The sequence below is a fragment of the Mauremys reevesii genome, linkage group 9 (assembly GCF_016161935.1).
Source record: "Mauremys reevesii isolate NIE-2019 linkage group 9, ASM1616193v1, whole genome shotgun sequence".
NCBI classification, from domain to species: Eukaryota; Metazoa; Chordata; order Testudines; family Geoemydidae; genus Mauremys; species Mauremys reevesii.
The window spans coordinates 8,390,110-8,409,154 of NC_052631.1; the positions used below are offsets into that span (position 1 = coordinate 8,390,110).

The 19,045-nt window shown below is 42.3% G+C and overlaps 1 protein-coding gene across 2 annotated transcripts in view; it reads right to left on the bottom strand.

Moving 5' to 3' along the window:
• Positions 1–9,101: 9,101 nt before the first annotated feature.
• SENP5 (SUMO specific peptidase 5) overlaps positions 9,102–19,045 on the bottom strand; it is a 28,055-nt gene continuing 18,111 nt past the window's right edge. Inside the window, exons 5-10 of one of the 2 annotated variants that reach the window (XM_039488963.1) lie at positions 18,720–18,767; positions 17,062–17,139; positions 13,593–13,730; positions 11,561–11,644; positions 10,043–10,093; positions 9,102–9,946 (exon numbers count right to left, since the gene is read on the bottom strand). In XM_039488963.1, the coding sequence (XP_039344897.1) occupies positions 9,836–9,946; positions 10,043–10,093; positions 11,561–11,644; positions 13,593–13,730; positions 17,062–17,139; positions 18,720–18,767 (510 nt within the window). In that variant the 3' untranslated portion in view covers positions 9,102–9,835. Of the gene's footprint in view, positions 9,965–10,042; positions 10,094–11,560; positions 11,645–13,592; positions 13,731–17,061; positions 17,140–18,719; positions 18,768–19,045 lie in introns of both variants that reach the window. The other variant, XM_039488962.1, reaches the window with a different exon arrangement.

Here is a 19,045-nt window from a genome sequence, read left to right on the forward strand (position 1 = left end):
ATCCAATTACTGAACTGGAAACAGAATAAAAAGCACAAAGGGACAAACCTACCCTTTGCAATTCACTTACTGGCCGCTAAGTGGATTTAGTCTAATTAATTAATGGAACACTGTACAGTATACAAAGCGTGACGTTTTAGACTAGATAACAGTGCCACCTAGTGTACAATAGTGGGCTCTGCACCTGAATACTGATGGAGGCTCCTTTGCTGAAGCCCTGCTGTAGCCATGGATGTTACTTGAGCTGCTTGAACCTATCAGAGCCGCTCAGCAAAAAGGCTAAAGGAAAAAATGTGCCTAAGTCTTAAGCTAGTTTTTCATGCTGCGATTCCCCCTCCCCCCCCTCAGCTTGTCAGTTATACAAACAAAACAATTCAAAGATATTTTAACATGTATTTTCTGTAGGTCTTGAATTTAAATTTCCCTTTGAGGTGGCCTTTGAGCTATCCTTCCTGATTTCCAAAAAGTGACATGTGGCTTTAAAATTACAGATTGGGTTATAAAGGAATTTATAAAGAGCTGACAGGTAAACACACATTTCTGTTTATAAATTTAGGCTGGAGCAGACCAGCAATTTAATACAAATGCCTAAAAATCCAACCTGGGTGTCATGAGGCATTGCAGGATTCAGTAACACAAGGCAACCATATTCCAGCCCCAAGCGTATGGTAGAGGGTAACTAATTCCAAATCCTGGACTAATCAGTTTTCCATTTTAAGGTCCAACTGTGAGTTAAGACTATAAAAACACAGCAACTATTGAATACAAATTTTTTTAAAAGGAAACCGGGCTGTTTAGTCATTTGCAAAACCATGTTGAGTTATAAGTATCTGACCACAAATTAGACAGAAGTTGCCACTGATGTGGTTTTTCCTTAAGAATTTATGGCAGTGGTAACACAGTGTTGTAAAAAGAACGCTCGTGATCTATACAGAGCAGTGGTTTGTGATTGAACTAAAGCCTTTGGCATGCTAGCCCAATTCCTACCAATCATTTCCCCCCCCCCCCCCTTTGGACACTTGTAAAATAAATGAATAGCACATCTCTGGAATAATTCTCAAGATCAAATGCTTGTGTATTTGATGCATAGGGATTTTTAGTGGGTTTGATGGGGCTGAAAGGACTTTTAAAATACAGTTTCAAAATTGTTGCATATTTTCTTCAGAAACATGTGAAAACATAATTACCAATATGGCAAGCTACAAACATCACAAGATCTTTCTTCTTACATGCCAATACACTAATAACGTGGCCCTAAATCCCCAGCTTATGCTATTTTGATAGTGCTTGTGTGACATCTGGTGGTCACATCATAGATTGCAAAGAAATTGATCCCTCAAAGAACTCAGTTCAGAGAGACCCCTAGAATAAACTCGTTGCAGGGTGGGAGTCATATAGATACCATGTTTATGTAGGCCAAGATTTTCAAGTGACTAGTGATTTTCAGAAGTCACTTGAGCACCTACTCTCTGAAAATCAGACCCCTTTAAGGGGTCTCAGACTGGACCACCAAGAATGGAAGCATTCAAAAATCACTAGGTATTTATGAAAATCTTGGCCATAATGTTTAGATAAGCCACTACTATTTTTTTTTGGTAGCTTAAACAGAGAATATTAAAAAGATGGAAGTTAACTGCTGAAGACGTGTATTTTTAGAAGGCATGAGAAACGCCGTCTTTGAAAAGGTCTAAAGACGGCCACAAAATTCAGGCATAATTTTTTTTATTAGGCCGAAGATTTTGGTATTTTTCATCTGTATAAATCAGACTCAAAGTTTAATAGGAAAAAAGAAAACATTAACTGAAGTATGGACCACTGGTATAACCCTCCCTACAGTATCTCGTTCCAAAACTCTGCATGAAAACATGCCTCCAGGTCTACTCTCTGCCCTGTAAAATGGTGGTTTTGCGACTGGTGCACCAGTTGGCTGAGAAACAAAGCAACACAGGAATGTTACATTCATTTTTCATTAAAAAAAAGTCTCCAGCTATACACATCCCAAGAAGAACAAGAGAAGAAGTTGGTATTTCTTTAAAAGTAGCAAAGTCTCTGCAAGCGGGACAGTTTTAAAACAAGATTTTAAAAGTCATTTGAGTACTTGGAGACTGAAGGGGGAATCTGCTTAGTTCTCTGGCAGGCTCCAGCCCACATGGTGCTCCCAGTAGAGGAGGAAGCTGCTGCAGCCATCCATCCCCACTGGGCTGGCTCTGCAGCAGAGATCAGATGCCCTCACACCACCATGGTAGATGGAGACCAGGTTTCTAACAGACCACGTACAGAAAGCGTCCCCTCTTCAGCTGTAATCAGTGCTGCTAGAGTCCGTTTATTTTAACTGCAAACATTAGGTAAACAGTGAATATTTCACTAGTGAACAGAACTCCTCTGTGATCCAGATGTGCAGGACTGAATGGCAGTGTCTCCAGGCAGTGCACATCTCCCCCTCTTTAAAGGGCCCTGGCACCGGAGCAGCTGCTCCAGTAAGATTCTCAAGTGACCGTAGTGACACAGCAGGGGAGTGCCGTGGTTCAGTGCACTGTTGAACTCCACCATACACAGCTCTTTGTTATAACACTTTACTTCCCAAAAAAGTTTGCGTAGTCAGGAAGGATGGGCTTTATACGCACCTACAAGAGAAACAAATCTGGACTTAGCTTGTACTCTAAATTCTGTCCTTTAGGTGGACAAACAATTCATACATCTTTAAACTCAATCCCCCGGCCCTCCAATTTACCTCGGTGCAACTTTTGTTTAAAGGCTCCATAATGACTTCAAAACCTCTCCCCCACTTCAAGAGCTTCGGTAACTTAACAGAGCTGTGGAAACAAACTTGAGAGTGCAGAGTCTCTTTGGAAACAATTGGGACCTTAAAGCGTGAACTAATGCCATGTTTGAGGAGACAAAATAAGCACTAGTCAGCTGAATCAAATCTGAAGAGGGAAAAAAAAAAAAATCACACGAATGAGCATTGCCCAGAATTGCAGGGGAGAAAATTCCTTGCTTGTGTTCGGAGGAAACAAGTTAAATATCTTGAAAAATAAACTTACTCAGTTTCCAACAATATAATGTGGGTGTTACGTGTTCAGAAGACTAAATTCTATCCCCAAATCCTTCTAGTCTGTTGCTTGCAAAATCCATTAAGTTCAGGCACAAGCAAGCCAGACTCATCTCTTTTGCTCCTGATGCCTATTACATATAAATAGTAATTATTGTTTCTGGCAAGGCTCTAGCGTCTCTTATGATTTTGTATTTTAATGATCTGATTTCTTAGTACTCTCTGCTGAAAGAATATATTTAACAAGCATCCACACTTCCTCCATGAGAGGGTTTTTAAATTATGAATGTAATAAAGACAAGGATGTTGCCAGATGATGAATAGCTTAAAGAGACATTTCTTACTAAGCCGTCATTTTTCCCATTTGCCACACATTCAATCCCTGAACATTTTTATAACATTCAGCAAGAGATGCACAGTTTAACTCTAGAGCTACATAACCAAGTTAACCAGCGGTGCTATTTTTGTTTCCTGTAAAAGCAAGTCAAGTTTTACCTGTTCTACTGACTGATCTACATTGTTTAAGTATCTCCTTAGTATAAGATAGATGTCTGCTATACGCAGCTTTCTTCGTAATGCATACAAGATGCCTCATTTTGTACATTGGTCACAGCTCAAAACTACAGAAAGTTGTAACATTGAACCGTACAGAACATCCTATAAATACATACATTAAAAAAGTCATTGAGCTAATCAAATTGAGAGACTTCTCCAGTGTGATCCCAAACCGAGCTCCTGTCAACATTCCCTTAAAAATCATTTTGTTTTAAAAATGATAATGGTGAAAACACACTGCTCAACAACAACAGGGTCAGTGCTCAACGTTAGGCCTTTCATACAATGCAAAAACATACCCAAATATAGTTATGATTTGGGAAATTTATCAATCTAAGTCACTTCCTAAGGTTTTGGGTTTTTTAAAGTTTCCATCTTAACTTGAACAAAAACTACAGTGGCTGCAACAGCAAATATGCAAAACTCCCAGGAAATAGAGGGGGGATAGATGATATACCAGAGATAAAATGCAAACTAGCAAAAGAAAGGCAGTTTTTCCAGGTGTGCCTAATCACCACAAGGGAAATACAGAAAGTTTGCACGATGTCTCACTTGCAACCCGCAAAGAGGGCACAGTAAGACCGGAGGGGCAGCAAGTTGCAGTCAGTATTACGGCAACCAAGTCCGTCATTTTAAACTAGAGATTCACGCAAACTGAAAATAGGGAATAAAACTGATCGGCAATTGTGGTTTACATGTGTTAAAGTTCGGGTAGTTTGAGTTATACTAACAATCCCAAAATAGGTAAAACCCCCATTTCGTGCTTGTAGTACAATTTGACTGTTGACTGGCCGAATCTTTTCAGAACAAGATATGATATTTGCTATGTATTAGACAAACCAGTTTTGAGTGATTTATGGAACTCTAAAATAACACATTAATGGAATTGCTGACAGCCTTAACTACAGCCAAATAAATATGCCTCTTATAATAAAAGCACTCGCCACAGATCTGAAGGACTATACGAAATAGCAAACTGACTGCAGGTTAGTGAACTCCATCTCCTTTAAGGGACGAGGAGCATTCTTGAACAAGACTTAAACTGCCTACGTTTCACAATGTAAACACTCCAGCGTGTCATGTTCTGAATGCCCATGATGAACTGCAGCCCTACGCTAACAATTACGTAAGTAAAGTGTGCATTTAATATCTTGGTTCAACCTTCCCTGGCATTCCTTTCTCCGATTCCCCTCATTGGAATGTTAAGCTGCATATTTGAGTGTCTGTTTCTCTACAGTGCCCCCATAATCAACTGAAATTAGCATACTTCTCAGCAAGCCACTGGCTGACAAGCTGGCAAATAGATGAGTTTAGAGAAACATGCATCCAATTCTCCACTTCACTCCTAACATCACAAGGCTGCAGATTAAAGATGCAAGATCCATTTTTTTTTAAAAATCAAGAAATGTGCATATATGAAATTTCAATGCATCTGTTTTCCAGTTAAAGATGAGGGTTATAAATGTGCTGTGCTATGGCTGATGCCACCAGTTAGCTGGCTAGAGACTCTTCCCCCTCTCCCATTTAGTGTAATTGAATTTGGGTTCTTAGCAAGTAGGCATCGAGCCACAAGACAGCAGGAAAAGGATCAACTGTAGGCCAGCGTCTAAATCATGAATGGGAAACCCTAAATTCAGAGATCTAGGCCAGTGGTTCTCAAGCCATTTGCGGCCCAATCAGCACAGAGCTGGAGCCCATGGGACATCCTCAGGGCCATACAGGTAGTAAATCTATTGTGTGGATGCAGCCCACATAACACAGAGAGAGCTGCATATGTGGCCCACAATGGTAAAGAGATTGAGAACTACTGATCTAGGCATAGTTTAGATCAGGGATTCTCAGCCTGGAGGTCGTAACCACCCTGCCTTTCCCCTACTGCAAAATGGGGGTGGGGGGCGCGTTCTCAGATGGTCCTGGTTTGGAAGAGGTTGAGAATAGGTTGATCATAAGAAAAGGTTCCGAAACACAGGTCTCTCCGTCCATCAAGTGACCAAAGATTCCAGAGAATTAGGAAATTAAACACTCATGGACAAGGACTCCTCTATGGAAAGGGCTCCATCATTTCTGATCCGAGAACAGAGTTGATGGGAATCTCACATGCTGAGAAGTGTCCCACTTGGCGTACCACCAACATACCATAGATACGCGTTCATAAGCCGAATTTTTTAGTAAAAAGGGGAAGCACCAGAGAAGAGGGTCGGCTTATGAATGGGTATAGAGAGAGGGAGAGGTGGGACACTGCCCCGCCCCCCCAACAGAGGGAGCAAGGAGAGGCAGCACAGCCAGAAGGGAAGAGGCAGGGCCAGAGTCTCTCTGCTTCTGGCCACGCTGCTCTTCCCCCAGCCTCCGAAGCAGCTACAGCTCCGGGGCTGGCAGGCTGCAGCCATGCCGCTCGGCCCCACCCCCCAGAGCAGGCTGCAGCTGCGCCACCCGGTCTGGCTCGCCGGATCGGGCTGTGGCCACACTGCCCAGCCTGCCGGAGCAGCTCCAGCCAGGCCACAGACATCCTCCCCTGGCCCTCCCCAGATAAGGTGAGAAGGGATGGGATGGAGAGTGTGGGGGTCCCGGACTAGGGGTGGGGTCATGTGGGGGGTGCTCACAGGGGTTACTCCCCTGACTCCCAGCTTCTCCCCCCCAAAAAAATGTCCCCACCAGTTGCTGTCCTGGCCCGTCAGGGTAAGCAGCTGATGCGCCGGGACACTTTGTTTTCTTAGATTTACCTCCGTGCCTGTGGGCGCTCGAGGTAAACAAACCATCTCAGTCCACCAGCAGCTTATCCTGATGGCCCAGGAGCCGAAGTTTGCTGACCCCTGAATTATAGGGTCGGCTTATGTACGGGTTTTAAACATTTTCCATTTTTACTTATCCATCTTGGGGGGGTTGGCTTATAAGCAAATCGGCTTATGACACGGTAATGCATTTTTTTTAAAAGTTGCCTCGCCTCTCACCAATATCCTGAATTACAAATGTGGACATCGAAAATCAAAATGACTTGTCACCATTTATGCAATTTATTCTTTGCATTTCACTCACCTTGGACGGCGAAACTAAACTAAATTTCATTTTTGTTTAAAGGCCAACGGATGCAATTTTTGGTCCCAGACGCTAGGACAGGTGTGCTGGGGTTGTATTCACAACAGTAGGGGAATGTTTAAATAAATCCATGGATTTTCTAAACAAAGATGCACGAAGTTTAAATGTTGAGCTTACAACTACTTAGGCCTTGAACTGATAAATGAAATTGTTTTTAATTGTTCACTTTATTAATGTAACTTCTGTTCACCATTTATTACACTTGTCTATATTGTAACTTCTGTTCACTGTTTGCCATAATTCAAACCCCATTTTAAAACACTCACTCCATTTTGTAAAAGCTTCCTCCAACCTTCATTTTTGCAAATCCTGCTGTACTCTTATTAGTTTAGTTTAGATGTGTGACTGAGGTATGTATGGATGATGGAATCAACCTCCAGCCCCAGCCTGTCCTGATGAAATAGAGTTCAAACACTACCGGCTGAAGATGCAGACAAGAGCCCTAACAAAGTAAGAACAGTCCACCCTAAAATAAAAAATAAAAAAAAATGGTGCAGTAGAAGGAAGATCAAAGCCAGGTCTGAGGCTGAAAGTCACGCCTGCAATTGACGGGTGATCAATCACCAAACCCAGAGGCAGCCTGACACAGCAAGACCTATAGACTATAGACTCTGGATTCAAACTAAAGCCTACAAAAAGGATGGGTGAGATGGAAGACTTTGGAGGGTAACATTCTGCTGCCAACATGGAAGGGCATCGGTGCAGGCCCCACAGAGACCCAGCTCGTCCTTGTGCCCGGCTTTCCTGGCCAGTTAGCCGCCACAAGCTACGAACCCAAGCTGCAAAATCAAGCCACGAACTCAAGCTATGCTCAGGACTGGTAACTATGCAGCAGCTGCAGAACATCTGATGGATGTGTGTGTAAATGTTTGTGTATAGGTATTAAGTATATAGGTATGGTATAGGTATTAAGTATAATGTGTATAGGTATTAAGTATAATGTGTGTATAAGGATTAAGATATTAGTTATTGTTCATAAATCAAATTGTTATCATAATAAATGTGGCATCTTTGTCTTGCCCCCTGAAAAGATCCTGTGTAGTTTTGTCTGTACAGCAGAACCAAGTGCCCAATTTAGCGAAGTATTTGAGCAAGTGCCTAATTTTAAGCATGTGCTTAAGAACCTTGCTGAACTGGGACCTAAGGCTTGATGCTTGCGTGGTGTGCGGTTGGGAGCACAAGGCTGTTGCACTATGCATGAGCACAAAATAAGACTAAGTGCTAAGCATAATCCTCTGCACAGAGCAGCCCCTCTGGGCCTACTCCCTGGGAGCAGCAGAGCATGGTGAGAAAGCGGGCGAGGAGATGCCATGCACAGGCATTTAGTTATATGCTCTCTCCTGTTCAGTCTCAAACCTGCTACTAGGGAGTGGTGTGGTGATGTCACCAATGCAGCACCAGATTCCCCTGCATTGTCTTGCACTTAGCTAGGCAACATTCCTACACCACATGGGGCAGCACTGAGTCTCTAGTCCAGGGGTAGCGACCTGTGGCACGTGTGCCCAAGGGGGCACGTGAGCTGATTTTCAGTGGCACTCACACTGCCCGGGTCCTGCAGTTTAATTTAATTTTAAATGAAGCTTCTTAAACATTTTTAAAACCTTATTTACTTTACATACACTAGTTTAGTTCTATATTATAGACTTATAGAAAGAGACCTTCTAAAAACGTTACAATCTATGACTGGCACGCGACACCTTAAATGAGAGTGAAGAAATGAAGACTCAGCTCACCACTTCTGAAAGGTTGCCGACCCCTGGTCTAGTATATCTAAGATCAGTGCCTGGAATTCCCGCCGCTTCCACTGGCTGGGAACGGCGAACCGCGGCCACTGGGAGCTGCGGGCAGCCATGCAAACGTAAACAACCCGTCTGGCGGCCCGCCGCTGGTTGCCCACCACTGTCTTAGATTGTACACTTTGAGGCAAGGACTGTATCTTTTTGTTCTGTAGGTACAGCACCTAGCACAACGGAACCCTGGTCCGAGATGGGAGCTCCTAGGTGCTGCCATGCTACAATTCATAAACAAAAGGGATGAAAAGAGAGTTTCAGATAGTCAAGTACCACGGAAAGGAGAGGAAAGATATTTTTTGACGGAATTAAAGTTATAGAATTGGGGTTGGGGGAAGGAGAGAGAGAAGAGAAATGGGATGGACAGAAGAGCTAGAAGGGAATCCAGTTTCAGAAGAGAGACCCAGTGAAAGGAACTGGAACGTAACACGTCATCTTAGCCTATTTATAGAATTTACCTACAATGTGAACAGTTGCTAGTTACCAAATCCTAGATTAAAACGAAGTTTTGCATCTTCAGAGTCAGCTTCATCATTCCCCGCTAACATTCCAAGACACATGTACAATCATCCAGGCTCCCAAAGCCCATATGAACATACTGTCAATCTGAATAGCTGAATATCTCCACGTTTTATTAGACAGTCAAGTGCCGAAGTTTCATTTGTGCAAAGGCTGCTTTTCAACCACATGGAACAGGGTGAGAACGACAGCTAGATAAAGGTTAACAGAGAACAATTTTTTTTATTAGTGACTTCAACTCTATTCAGAGGGGGTCTCCACACAAAGTCTGTAGGCAGATTTATCCAGCCCTCCCCCCGCCCCCCAAAAAGCGGGCACTCAGTACTACACAGCCACAATGAGAAAAATGGAATAATCTGAGTTTTCAAAAAAAGGTTCTAGCTGCTCTTTTTATGGCATTGAATTTTTTGATACATTCAAAGCATTATTGCATCAGAAAACGGATCATGCATCTTTATGTTGTCAGACAAATTTTTAACCTGTATTCTGTCATTTCTAGCTACATTTCAAAGGTGCACCAAATCTACAGTTTTATACTTTTTTTTTTTTAGTCGCATGCTTTGCCTATACGCATGCGTTGATAATAAATATTAAATACAGGAAAGAACATAAAAGAGGAAACCGAACTGACATTAGGAATATTTTGTGGCAGCTCTGTTAAGTCCTGCCAGGGAAAGAGCAGAAAAAGTTGAGGTAACATCGTGGCCACACCACTCAGCTGAGAGTCATTTGAAATTCACGGAAGTTTTCAGAAATTCAAGTACACGAACACCAGCTGGAACTCTTCAGAAATGCCAGAGAAATAGCTCGACTTTTCTTATTACTGTTAATCTATTAGCTGGCGCTCACACAGCTCCTTGTAAATCCTTTTTCTTACTCGTGGCATATCTTCCTGGGAGAACTGAAAAGGCTGGTCTAAGGCGAGGCACTTGCAGTACTGAGGAAAATGAAAAAGCTTAATTGAAACAGGAAAATTGAGAAGAGAAATACAAAGAAAAAAAAGCCACATCGTGCTTTAAAATTACACTCTTACCTGGAGCACAAAAACCCCACAGTCACTGTCATTTTTCTGTTGTGGAATGCACTGAGGGAGGAAAAAGACGCAAGACGTTAAATGACATCTCTTTAGCCCTCTTTCAATTTTCACTCTAAGTTCTATTTAAAATCCAAAATGAGATTTTGCAAGATTAGTGAGCTCTTTTTATTGAAAACTGGTGACTCTGCAACACTTCCAGCTTGAGCTGCAGTTACTTATTTTGGGTCCAGTCATGCCAGGGGAGGCAAACGCAGCACCTTGTTAGGATCATGCCTAGTATTTAAGAGAGTAGATATTTTATGACCGATAAATTACAGCTCTCCCTCCTATATCTGACCAATTCAGGATAGCTTCCTCTCAATTACTTTAAATAAATATTTGAACATTACTGTCTACTTTACTCAGGTCAGACTTCAAGACTTCATCCAACTCATGCAAGCCTAGAGAAATGTTTCCCTAGGTATTTGTGCCATAGAAGGTGGATCCCCATCCTACCCACTGATCTTGAAGGAAGCAATGGGCAATTTGTGGGCAAGCCAGGAGAATGCAAGGTTTCCATTAGCAGGCCTGCACACTGCATGGTTGCTCGCCTGGAACGATGCCTGTAAAGAGACCGTGAATTCACCCCAAATGACAGCCTTTAATTTCCTGGCTTTGCCAGATCCATCTTTTTTTTTTTTTTTAAATACTTGCAACTTTATCATTTTACCTCTTGCAATGCTGTGGATTTACTTTCCTAGAGCCAAAATCATGCACCTCACACAGGGCTAAACAGAAATAAGGGGGAGACATCATCTGGGATCCTCTCAGCATTGCCCTGGAACCTAGAAATCTCTCTGGTGAGTGGGGAGCCGTTGGGAGACTATCTAATGTTCAGTGACCTGTTTTATATCCTCAGCCATTATGGGGCAGTTATGCAAGTCTCAAATTTCCTCGTTCGCACTTCACACAAGTTGTTCCCTTTTATCACTGCCAGACACAGTTTATTTGTTAGCGAATATAGTGCTGGTGAAATGCGCCAGACTGACAGCCCTGGAGACCAAAGCCCTCTGTCTATCCACGGCATATATACAAAGCCCTGTCTATCCACAGCGGTACTTGTTTTTCACCTCATACCGTCCCCTGCTGATGCGCTTCAACCTTTGGGAGTGGTCACCTCTAAAGAGGAGAGGAGCTGGCCTCTACTGAACACACAGTTCTTTACCCCTGGTGTCTGCAATGAGCATGGCCTACAGTGCTGACTGTAATGGCTTTGCAATGTGAATAACTTCTCCACCAGGGTCTGGGCAGAGGCCACCAGCTCACTTAACAGGAGAGAGAGGCCGGGTGGGATCTGAACGAGCAACAAAGAGCCCATTAGCAAGCCCAAGTCATCCAGCTTCTTCCTTTTCCTTCATTTAAAAATAAATATTTACTGCTGCTTTAAATAACATGGATTTAAAAGTGAAGGCGGCACACCCAAGAGACTCAGCTTGTAAAGGATTCACACCGGGGTTTAGAGGGGCTGGCACTAACCTTTGTAACAGCTGTTTGCCATCCCTGAAGAAACTCAGGATGATTCTTCTCTCTTGCTTCAGTCAGTAAATACTTTCGTATGTTCTTAAAAAGAAAATCAGATCCTTCCCGTTACACACAGATTAAAGCCAAGGAGAAAGGCATGCGGGTACGTTTAACCAGGGTGAGTCTGGCCCTTGTGCTTAACCCAGCTCTAGCGGTTAAGGAGAGAACTAACTGGCTCCATTGAGCACGAGGGCTGGATTTGGCCAGCCAGTCCACACAGAGACGCAGTAGAAACCCCACCACACTTGGGGCAATTAAAAGTAGATTGGGCAAAGTGCTAGAAAATGAACTGTAGAGAAGAATTTTGTACTGGCCGGAAGATGCACTAGACGGGCTCACGTTGTCCGGTTTTAATTTATTTGATTGGCTGAGCTTGTGGGGCCCTGACACAATTTGATTGGCCCAGCTTGTGGGGCCCTGACACACAATTTGCATTTCTCGCTTTGAACATCACAGGATAACAACTTTCGACCACTGCATCCGATCAATTCCAAAGTTTCGGGGCAGGTTCTTGGCATCAATACATAGAAGCCTATTGATTTTGGGGGGAAAAAAATCAAAAACTCCAAAAGGGGGGAGGGAGACAGCATCTGGTTAGCAGAGCCACAGCTTCAACCACCTCTGTAATTCTCTATAAATCAAAGAACCGGTTGTTGGCAGAAATGAATACAGTCCAGCATAACAACTTCACTCATTCTACCATGTCCCAATTAAGCTTACAGAGTTGACACCCTTCAAGAGAAAGAAAAGAAAAATGAGAATAAAAATGGGGGGGAAAATAGGGAGTCATACGGAACCCCTGCCAGGGGAAAACGGGGAATTGTGGCATGGTGAAGATTGCAGAAAGTCCCTGAAATATATGGGAACGGGAGAGTGGCACACAGGGAGCGTGTGAACAATGGGAATGGAGGGATGCAAGAAGCCCCTGGTGTCTGCAATGAGCATGGCCTACAGAAGCAAAGTGTGAAACACTCTAGTTCTATAAACGTCGGGGTATGTGGACACTGCTGCAGCTGTGCTGTAGATGCTCCCTAGATTGACGGAAGGGGTTTTCCCATTGATATAGTTAGTCTACCTCTCCAAAAGGTGGTAGCTTGGTCAATGGGGCCTAACTGTGTCTATAGGAGGGGTTAGGTCAACCTAACCACATCGCACAAGGAGCTACATTTTTCATAAACTTTGACTGATGTAGTTAGGTCGACCTAATTTTTAGGAGTAGGTGAGGCCTCAGCTTTATCTTTGGCAGTTGCTGATGGGAAACTTATTTTAATTCTGACGTCCTTTCTGTGAGCTCTCTGTAAAATAATTGCTACTCTGCCTTAATACACACTTAAAAGCTGCAGCCTGCTGTATTAGCAGGCAATTAGGTCAGCTCGGCAAAACAGACACTAAAACTGGTCAGTCCAGGCCAAACTATTTGCCTGTGTTTTACCGTCATGACTGAATTATCATCAACCGACCAGACATTTAAGAAAAAAATGCTGGTACCTGCACTCCTCAAAAAAATAAAACAAAACAATCTTTGGTTCACAAGATGTGCAAACGGGTATCTTATTCCTCTTTGAACAATGGATTTCTCTTACTGTACGAGGCTTTAAGCATTTGTTTTTATGGGAGTGCTACAGAAGAAGAGAACACACAACAGAAAAGTTTGCTAGACACAGACTGGTTGTATGAATATGGCAATGGAAGACCTGGGCTTTATTCTCAGGGCTGGTACAGAGTCGCTGTGACCTTGAACAAGGTCCATGTCTCAGTTTCCCATCTGTCAAAGAAGTTAATAACTCTCCTGCACCTTTGTAATCACGTTGAGAACTGGATGAAGGCAACAGAAGTGCCAAGTATTTATTTTATTTTTAGTACATGCACAGAGATTACATGAAGCACGATGCCCCCAAAACGTAGACTTATTTTGGATAGGATAAAAATTTAGTTCTTAAAGCAAGGATCCAAGCACTTTAAGCGTAACTATAATAATTCCTCTTACCTCTACACAAAATTTAAAATGAATGCCTTGGGAATCGTAAAATGAAATAATTCGGTTAGGGATGTTCACAGTAATGAGGGACCAGTGGACTTCCAGATGAATAGGAATTAACAGGAGAGTCTTTTTGAACAAGTCCACCTGACAAACAAAACAGTAAGTAAGTATTACCAAACAGGGGAACAGACCACGTGCAAGTTAAATACGCTTCCCACAACATTGTGTTTATTTTAAAACAGAACATCTTTGCCCTCTCCTGACCCTGAAAGTTCTCTTCTTTTAACTCCCTCCAAGAGCTCTTCACGCAGGTATTTCAGTCACACGTTTGTGTCTTGTACTAGATGCAAGACATTGTTGCAGTAGAAAAAACTATGAACACTGTGGGGGTTCCACATTTAGTCTTCACCTGCAATTGCAACAAAGCACGCTCGATTTACGTGTTAGAACGGAGGGTGGCGTGGGCACTCCCTTTAACTAACATGGCTAACACAACCTGCAATCAAGCTAGGCCATTTATACATCTTCAGCAATGACATTTCTGCAGTGAGAACTCAGCTGATTTGTACCGACTCTGCAGTGCTGATGGTGGTAAAAATGGGTCAGCAGATTAAGCAATCAGGACTCAAAGAAACCACACAGAAACAGCAGGCCGAGGCACTTTTCTGACCCATATTCACTGTAACATGGCACTTTGTTCTTGCCCAGTGAACTGCAGCTCGGACAATAAAGAGGCAGAGACTTTCCAGGGCAAAGATTGTCTTCCTGTGTCTGCACAGTGCCCAGAACATTCAGTGTGCTTCTATAAAGTCCAATAAGCAATATAAAACAGGGCGCGACTCTCCACTGCAAAGTCAACGAAAGATGAGGCTAATATACTATACAGTGCCTAGTACTAGAGCTCTGCAGTGCTACTGTAATACAAAAAAAATCAACAACAGATCTAGTCCACAAGCGAGAAATCAGAGGGCATAGGGAGCGACAACAACAAAGTTTTGGGTAAGGGATGACGGCATCTTAATGTTGAGGACAAACAGTTCCTTAAGGAAGGTTTTACGTGCTTAGGTTGTTTAATTCCTAGTGCTGGGAACAGTAATGGAAAGCAAAAGTGGATTTCCAGATCCCCATGCACTAGATTTTGGTTTATATCAAGAGCCATTACACACAATGGAACATTCGGAAGGGACAGTGGACAACTCAGCCTGCATCATTAATGTAGCACAGGCAATTACTGGATTATGATACTTTACCCAGCAGCAGAGGTACTGCAGTCAGACAGGCAAACAAGGGAGAAGGACTAATACTACCTTAAAAATCACGTGGAATGGTGAGATCTGAACAACGTGGCAAAGTTTAGAACACTTTTTTTTTTTTAAAGAGTAGATCAGGAATTATTCTTTTGCAAGTAAGGCGTTGGAACTGCTTTGGTCTTCAACTGCACTGTCCCCCTCAATCTTCTCTTGTGTCCCCCAAAAGCACGTGATATTGGTAGGATCTTGTTGCGTACACCAGAAATGCAGAAGAAACAGGACACTGGACTAAATGGACTGGTCTGATCCTGCAGGGCAATTCCTATCTATTTTTAAAAGCACTACGCAATTTGTACAAAGCATAGTGTCCATGCTCTAATACGAGTGGGAGAGGGGCGGGTCACATCTGTCGTAAGGAAATAAAGTGCCCGTATGAACATTAATGGGTAACACACATGATGCAAACAAGAGGTCAGACATATTTGGAAGTGCTCTGCACCCAGCAGCTACAGCAGTGCCTCACGTTCCTCTGTAGGCCAGGCTGCATATCCCATGTTGCACCACAGTCTCCCCTCTTGTAATCCAGACAGGGGGCCCAGCCTACAAAGGAGAACGGGGCCCCCTGAGCAACCAAACTACAACTCCCACGAGGCGTTGCACCAATGTCTGCAAACTGAAATATTCGGGTTTTCAGACAATTTGTGCAGAAAGCAGACACTTTTCCTGAAAAATGTTTAGTCATAAACCCAATTTTCAATGCTAAATGCTTAACAGTCCTTGAAAGTCAGGCCTTCTGCCTTTATATCTGTACTTGAATTGTGAGAGCTATTAGTATCAGCATTTATATAACAATCTTTTGTGACAGCCTATTGCTTTTATTACAAGGGAAATGACGTTTCCCCTCAGTGCAGCGGTGCGGTAAAAAAAAGGGATCTACTTTGGAAGGGACACAGAACAGTTTAGGGCCTGACTTTCGGGATTTTTTTAACAAATATTTTCAAGTCACTTTCATGTAATACAGTCCTGTCCCCATCTGAACACTCCCCTACAATGATGTGAGCATAATAAATAGTGCTCTAGAAAATGAGAACCAGAAAGCGACCAGTCTAGTTTCACTTACCGAGCTTTTGCAAAATGTATGAAGTACACCACTGACAGTAGTGAAAAAGCAAATTAGAATTTAGTAAGTCCAGTTTTAATACGCTCTAGTAAAAGATTTGGATCATCTAAAGCAGTGGTTCTCAAACTGGGGCCACCCCTTGTTCAAGGAAAGCCCCTGGCTGGCTGGGCCGGTTTGTTCACCTGCCGGGTCGGCAGGTTCGGCCGATCGCGGCTCCCACTGGCCGCGGTTTGCCGCTCCAGGCCAATGGGGGCTGCGGGAAGTGGCGGCCAGCAAATCCCTTGTCCTGCGCCGCTTCCCGCAGCCCCCGTTGGCCTGGAGCGGCGAACCTGCCGACCCCGCAGGTAAACAAACCGGCCCAGCCCGCCAGGGGCTTTCCCTGAACAAGAGGCGGCCCCAGTTTGAGAACCACTCATCTAAAGAGTATCCCCTTAAAGACCACTGGTATATTAAAAAAAAAAAAGGTCACATTTCACCAGATGGGAGGTAAACAGAAACTCGATAAAGGAATTGAAAAGATATCAAAGTACACTACAATTCCTATTTGAAGATGGGCTAGCCTGATTTTTTGTTTAATACCTGTGTTAAAATGTGGCTCTACTATACACACAGTCTGTAAAAATGCTTTGTGCGGTTTCTTGTTTGTCATCTCTAAATTTCCGTACTAAATGTGCAAGCGTTTACAAATAGAGATTTTTTTTTTAATTTCAGCTGACAGCCCCGTACAAACCAACTTGACTTCAAGAACCCAGGCTGAATTCTTTGCTTCTCATACACCCTCACCAGCAAGAAGGGGTTTTGCCATCCAAACTGAGTTGTTAGCTACAACCTCTTTTTGCTAAGCTCCAAATGATAATGAAACTTTAAAAAAAAAAAAAAAATCTGTTGATGATGCTGAAGGAGGAATAGAATGCAGCTTTCCCACAGGCTTGTCGGCTGAGCAGTACGGAGAGAAGTAACAACAGTAAAAACTTTCTTTTGTTGCTTGGTACTAACGTAATTTCATGTTAGCATTTCTCCCCCGCTCACAAGAAAATGTTTAAGTATCAGCATCCGGTGGTCTATCCTATACAATTGATAAGCAATAGATAGAATTAAATGGTACCTTTTTAGTCCATCGTTTTACACCATTATATCCTTTGGTTACCAGCTGTCTATGAAAAAAGCTGTTAAAAAAATGAACCTAGAAAGACAAATTAAAAAAAGAAATGAGGGCTGAAAGTGTGCATAAATTCTTCCAGTAATGCCTAACATAACTTCTACATAACTAAACAGCTAGCTGGCTAATAAACAAGAATTGAAAAAGCAAAACAGGAAAAGAGACAAGCAAGTCTACAGATGTTTTAGCAAACCTTAAATAAATACTGCTGTTCTTTAGAATGAAGAGAAACTCTATATTTCCCTAGAACATGTGATGCGAAGCAGTTTATTTTTTGAACTTGGCATTCCTAAGCCTACGACATGCAGCTGCAATAATTTGTTTAGGGAGAAGAGACTAAAGAAGAGTTACAGATATTATTCTCCTGCATTCCAGGGATTAAAATCACTGGAGGATGGGGGGAAATCATATTTTCCCATCCTCCCTACATAACTTGCTGGAAACTCCTTCCATTTTCTGCTCTGTGACTCAGAACCAAATAATTTGATTGTTAAAAGTTATAAAGTTTAAGACACAAAAACATGAACATCAGCGTTCAACCCTCTGGCCAGTTACAGATTTCACAAAAATGCTTCTGAATTACATAATACTTCATCTATCTGTCACATCTTTTGCAATTAACTACAACCTATTGTTGTGGCAAAAGGTTGTAGATTTTTACAGTTAAAATAATTCTTTAGCATTAGGTTAACACTTGTGTTAGCCTCTCAATTAAAGGAAGAGATTAATACAAAATGACAAGCTATAAGTCACATCTTATGCAGTTTTACAACATCTGTATTTAATAATCTTGCTAGTATTGAGGAGGTAGAAGTTATTGCTGGAAAAAAGCTGGATAGTTCAGCATTTGAAAATGCTGGATAAAACCTATTAGTTATGCCAACAGAAACTTCTAACTGCATTCTACAAAGTACTAGAACAAGATCTCCCATGAGGATTTAAATTATGCACTATAAAAGTGGGCACAGGCAGACACATACACTCTCCAATACCACAGCTCTGGTTCGTGCACTGAAAAGCAGAGAGAATACTAATGAGGAATCACTACCACCACCAATCAAAGAAGCAGTGCTCTACATTCTGAGCGAGAACATTAAAGGGTTGCTATACTCTGTGCAGCCTGCCAATCTAAAAATGGCATTGTGTGGTTTCTTTGTGGTCTCAATGATTCCATATTCAATTTGTTCAGCTTACAAGTAAACAGATGGTTCTTCTAACCGTCAGTGCTATAACCAAACTCAATCCAGAATCTGAAAGTCAAGATCTGAAAGTCAACACCAACAATGAGAGACTACAGCTGGAAAGTAGTTAAGAACTCTGTTGATGATGCATGAGCCAGAAGAGAATCCAGTTCACTTTCATAATTTTTGTGGCTCTGCGAGCTTAAGAGGAGTAAAAATTTGTACCGGTAAAGCGAACAAAAGACTGACTAAAGGCAGCAGTTCTAGTGAGTACAGAGGGGCTATTTTTACACTGACACTTTGAATCACCATAATGGTGTTTTAATCTGCATTAGACCTCCTTCCTATTTGACACATGTACCTGCGGTCTTACACCATCTCTCCCTTTCTACCCCATAATTGACACCTTTTCACAATGCTCACCTTGTCAGGGACTGCATCCATTATGAGTTCACCATACATATTAATAATCTGCAAGAGTTAGTAAAAATTATAATTTGCACAAAAATAACATTGTATTACTGAAAGTAAATCCAAGATTTGAGAGGGCATCTAAAAAAGCACACATCTTTTTTCTGACAAGAAGTTGACTAATTAGAGTAACATTCTATTATACTCTGATGCAGGTCAAGAACTCTGGAATCAACAATGGGCTGCTAGAGCAGACATAATATAAGCAGATGCTTAAAGACTGCCTCAGTGTGAAATGTTGGTTTAATTCAATTTAAGTCTACTGAGGCACATCTGGA